The sequence below is a fragment of the Dipteris shenzhenensis genome, chromosome 30 (assembly GCF_047967505.1).
Source record: "Dipteris shenzhenensis isolate YYH24624 ecotype China chromosome 30, Dip_SZ_1.0, whole genome shotgun sequence".
In the NCBI taxonomy this organism is placed as follows: domain Eukaryota; kingdom Viridiplantae; phylum Streptophyta; class Polypodiopsida; order Gleicheniales; family Dipteridaceae; genus Dipteris; species Dipteris shenzhenensis.
This window is the reverse complement of record NC_141625.1, coordinates 32,963,718-32,969,443: the sequence shown is the minus strand read 5'-3', so window position 1 is coordinate 32,969,443 and position 5,726 is coordinate 32,963,718. Positions and strand designations below refer to the sequence as shown.

Below are 5,726 nucleotides of genomic sequence, written 5' to 3'. Positions count from 1 at the left end.
ATTGCCCTTTCCATAACTGCAATCGGGTATGGATAGTTTTAACAGTCTTCCGTAAAATGGTCATAACTTTCTACTTCGAGCTCCAATTTGAATGAAACTTATATCAAAATCTTCATCTTTTCAAGATCTATCTATTGATGTATTTAGATATTTGTTTCTTCAAGTAGAATAAAAGTTATTGTTAAATGAGTGGTCAGGTCTGTTGTTTAGAGCAGTTTTGAGAATCTTTCGTAAAACCATCATAACTTTCTATTCCAAGCTCCGTTTTGAATGAAACTAATATTAAAATCTTCATCTTTTTGAGATCTATGTTTCGTCCCAACTGTCCCATTCAGCCCTATCAATTCATGCCTTTCACATCAATTCACATTGTGTTGAGTCAAAAGATGTTCTTCCAACAACGGCTCGCCCTTACTTTTGGGGCTGACCGATTAGCTCAAATCAATGCTTCCCCTCAGGCTTTTTTATTTCCAATGCTAGAGTACAACCTCACCTTTGACATCTATATCTTTGTTTTGATTTGAGAAGATAGACAGTGAGTGTCTCTTTAAGCTTCATCTAATGCCCAAATCTCTTCTCTCTTCTTCAATTTGTGGGTTGAGAAGTGACCAAAATCAAACCCTCAGTTTTGTGTCACATCTTTTGTGGAGACGCCGAGTAGGTTTTGCCTAGGATTTTCCTATCATAACCTCATGATCTCATCTTGTTTACAAGCAAAGATTTTCTTCTTTGTGCTCATTTTCTATGCAAGATGTATAACACAATATCATGATCTCCATCTTCCTCCCGTATGATGTCATTATGCACATCATGAGGAGGGTATGGTGGACATGATGGATTCTATTTTTAGGGGCAATGCATGTGATGTCCGAGTCTGAGGCCGTGTGCATGGTACCTTTGATAGAGGAGTTATAGATCTAATGGACAGCAGTGCGGGTCTTTGATATTTCCAAAGCTCCTAGACATACCAATGACATTTCTGTGTGGAACACATCGATTGAAAGAGAGTCACGTATGATTGTGGAGTCATGGCTAGCTTCACACAAAATAGGACAAAGCGTCGCTATATAGCGACGGTTCAGGGCACTTGATCTAAGAAGAGAGGGAAGGAGCTCATGAGTGGCTATTTTTTGAATCTTAATGGATTTCCTTGTATTTTGTGTTGTGATTTTGGAGATGTGCAGATGGAAGGGACGAATGAAAGCTTGTGAGATGATGTGCCAATGCTCGAGAGTGCAGAGTGGCTTACGGAGAGGTTGTATTGTCATTTTACTCATTGCAAGCGAGAAGTACGACATCAACACCGTATTATCATGCGCCATTTGAGGATGTATGGGGAGGAGCCCAAACTAGTACCCACCATTGGTGGTGCACGTGGTGATGGATCATCGGAAAGTCAATGCTATTGGGGTTCATGATATTGCATGTGTACATGACACGAAATCTTGAGACAAGGTCTTATATTTACACGAAACCTTGAGACAGGATGAGGAGGGTGGTGTGTGTATACCTTCACACTTTGAGAAGGAGTATAGTCTCTCAGATGTGCCAGATGATGAGGAGGGTATGGTGGACATGATGGATTCTATTTTTAGGGGGAATGCACGTGATATCTGAGTCTGAGGCCGTGTACATGGTACCTTTGATAGAGGAGTTACAGATCTTTTGGACAGGAGTGCAGGTGTTTGATATTTCTAGAGCTCCTAGACATACCCATGACATTTTTGTGTGGAACACATTGATTGCAAGAGAGTCACGTATGATTTTGGAGTCATAGCTAACTTCACACAAGATAGCCGAGCAAGTGCCTCGCATACGAATCTTCTCTCCTTGTAGTTGGATTATTATGGAACCATACACAAAATCTATGAAATTGATTTCAGACGATTTAGTATTTTCATTCTTGATGTAAAATGATTTAGAACTATTTATGATGGTCTTTGTTCTTCCCGAGCATTGTGAGCAGGTGCATACTAATGATTTAATTAATTGAATCTTTCATTTTTAAATATCAATTGGTACATGTACTTAAGCATAGTTTCATATAATTGATGGCATTTGGCACCCATCTTTAATATAGGTGGTTTTTCATCCAGATCATTCTAATCCAATATGGTGGTACGTGATCCAAGTTGCACCACAAAGTAAGCAAATTTTTGAAAATAGAGATGTGGATATGGAGATGCCACTACCAATTCTAGATCCAATTAATCCAGATGGATTTAGAGAAGAAGATGAAGATCACAATATGAGCCAAAAGATTATTAGTGAGTCCTCATTTGGATATGACACATATTTATCTGGCTTTCACAATGAACACATATGGATTACTTATTAAGTACTTGTTTGGACATGGCACATATGGATTACTTATTGAGTACTCATTTGGATGTGACACAAATTTATATGGCTTTCATGATAAACACATATTTATCTGGCTTTCAATATTTTTGAATACATATGGCTAACTTCTTGAGTACTCGTTTGGATGTGGCATATGGCTAACTACTTGACTACTCGCCTGGACGTGGCACATGGATTATTAGTGAGTCCTCATTTGGATATGACACATATTTATCTGGCTTTCACAATGAACACATATGGATTACTTATTGAGTACTTGTTTGGACATGGCACATATGGATTACTTATTGAGTACTCGTTTGGATGTGACACATATTTATCTGGCTTTCATGATGAACACATATGGATTACTTATTGAGTACTCATTTGGACATGGCACATATGGATTACTTATTGAGTACTCATTTGAACGTGACACATACTTATATGGCATACACGATGAACACATATGGATTACTTATTGAGTACGTTTGGACGTGACACATACTTATATGGCTTTCACGACGATGAATACATATGGATTATTTATTAAGTACTCATTTCAACGTGGCACTTATGGATTACTTATTGCGTACTTGTTTAGACGCGGTAATGTTGAAGGTCTTTAAGATAACAATATTTATGAACACATATGGATTGCTTCTTGAGTTCTCATTTGGATATGGTACATATGGATTATTTATTAAGTACTCGTTTGAACGTGGTACATATGGATTACTTATTGAGTACTCGTTTGAACGTGATTACTATGATTGTTGCTTCTCTTTTCTCCTGGTGTTCTCGGATGCCCATTTTCTTGGTTACTTTCAAATGTTCTTTGTAATCTCGGATGCTCGTTGTATTTCCAGTTGTTCAGTACTTTCGACTATCCAGTTGTTCAGTACTTATGGATGCCCAAGTGTTCGGTACTTTCAGATGCTCGGATGCTCGTGTTTTTGGATTATTGGTTCTTGATTTGTAGGATCTTTATGGGCCTTCCTATTTTGTTGTTATGTCTTTCTTATACTATGCAAGTGGCATTTTAGCCCTCACGTTGTGGACATCTCAAATCACCTCTGCATACTCATCTTTGGAGTGGTTGAAGCAATTTTCTCATACATTCATCCTTGGTTTAACAGAAAAGGACACTTGAATATTTGTTGTGTTCGTATATACGACATGAAACTGGTCATTTTAGGTAGATGAATTGTGCAAAACATGAAGGCATGATTACAAAGGTTTGAGGAGGTTTGATTAGATTGAACTTGGAGACGACAAGCTCTCCTATTTAGATGAAGAGCTCAAACATCAAACTTAAAGATTGCAAGTCCTGATTATGCATCATCACTATGTCAAACAAGTTCACATTTCCAAGGAGAGTTTTTCATTTTTAACACATACTTTGCACTGTATCATGAACCAAACATAGCGCCAATACTTTGCATTGTACTATGGACAAGTGCTTGTCTTATGCCTTTATACTATCCACATGCACTTTGCACTGTATCATCCAACATTACACTGTATTATTCAAATTGGCCTATGACCATCCTTTGTATATATATTTTAACATAGATATATATATAGTGGCTCGGGTTTTTTCCTTGTACTCTCTAAGCTGGGTTTTTTCATCTATAGCTAGAGGACTTAGTTTTAGTAGGGGTGTTAGAGTTATATATAGCTTGCCCTAACTTAGCCTAGTCCTCAACTATATATATGCCTATGATTTATGAATAGAATGGGATTGCAAAGGGTGTTATAGTTTGATGGCAGACGGTGTCAAACTATGATGGTAGAGAGTGTCCTCCCAAACATTATTGGTGTCTCACTATGTAGAAGAGTGTAGGTGCCGTGTATGTGGATTTGGGGGGGTGGAGAAGGGGGGGCGGGGGAGGGGACTTTATTCGCGTGACAGTACAGACTATTCTTACTATTCTTGTGTATCGTAGATACTGAAGCCATCTTATTGTTATTCCATAAATTGATAAACGTACGAAATCTGGCATAGCCTACGTCTATAGTGTCGCATTCATAATGTAGCGCATTCATTTGATCAGGGCATGTAGAGCTTGTTCTTGCATTTACATCTCCAGGCCTCCGGATAGTACTCCATCAGTCCTATAATATTTCGACCAGGCTGTATGGAGATGTGAACTGGCTTGCACGGACGGCAGTTGCCGCATCTAGACGTGCAATCGGGTGGGGCTGATCCAGGTCCAGAGAGCTTCCTAATCGATGCGGTCCGAAGACCTTTTTCTGGAAGATCGAAAAGCCGAGCGGCAGCATCCACAGCCTGCATCATTGTTACACAGAATATTTTCTGATAATCGTTGGCAAAAGATCTAAGAACAGAAATTGGACGCATGCTATTAAAAAAATGCTTTCCTGGAGCCGATCTAGCCGAACAGCCAATACTTGTGTTAATAGAGGTGCTTGTATCTGATCATTCTGAAACTCTGATTTTGCATGAGGATAAGGTCTCAGCGCTGTCTTCACGTTTAGTTCTGGTGTATGTCTGTGAACGTCTACAAGTCAACCAAGCCACCTGTTAGATTATAACATATCTATATGCAATCGCATGCTTAATGGTCCTTTGCCCGCGACATTTATCCTCCTAATTTTACTTGGATTCCTCGGCGAAGTCTCAGGCTCATTTCTCACAGCTAAAAGCTCAGGTCTGTAGATTAGAAGAATTGAAACTACAAAAGTTTTTGGACAACAGTATTGAAGGAACGGACCTGACCTTTAGATCCGCGAAAGAATCGTCATAGGGCAGAGTTTGGGCTTACCAGTAAAAAGAGATACAGGCTTTCCCGCAGCTGGAGGAAAAAGGATACCCATAAAGAGAAGAACGCAGCGCAGCACTGTGCAAAGTACTCTGGGAGTAACAATATTGGGTAGTCTACAATACGGCAAGAACTCCATCCTTCCTAGCTCGCAGACAGCGACCAGCAACCAGGCTCAGATCACATCACTCGCTCCTCAGCAATAGAGACACAGATCACTCGCTACTCCCTCGCCTTAGAAGCTATCATGATATTCACAGGAAGCAGATGTGTCCGCTTAATATTTCGTGCTTCTTTGGGCAGTATGGCAGCGATAAAAAAGTGCAGGTTGTGAGTGCAAGGAGCGCACAAAACTGTGTTGGCGCATGAACGGTTTCGGTGGCAGAGACAGTTTGTGGGTTGTGGGCAAGGCACGGTCTTTTGTCAAACGGATCCTCCAGCTACGTTAAGGGACAGTCTTTTGTGGGTTGTGGGCAAGGCACAGTCTTTTGTCAAACGGATCCTCCAGCTACGCTAAGGGACGAATAAAAGTGAGACAAACGGGGCAAAGGACTACAGGTTGGAAGGAGGTTTTGTGAGTGGAAAAGTGTGGAAATG

The 5,726-nt window shown here is 40.0% G+C and overlaps 1 protein-coding gene across 1 annotated transcript; it reads right to left on the bottom strand.

The window, feature by feature from the left end:
- Positions 1-4,396: 4,396 nt before the first annotated feature.
- On the bottom strand, positions 4,397-5,197 carry LOC147882003 (uncharacterized). The gene is made up of 3 exons (XM_087401178.1): positions 5,133-5,197; positions 4,759-4,868; positions 4,397-4,636 (listed from the first exon to the last, which is right to left on the bottom strand). The coding sequence occupies exons 1-3, from the start codon at positions 5,182-5,184 to the stop codon at positions 4,397-4,399; spliced, it is 402 nt and encodes a 133-aa protein (XP_087257304.1). The 5' UTR covers positions 5,185-5,197.
- Positions 5,198-5,726: the final 529 nt, after the last annotated feature.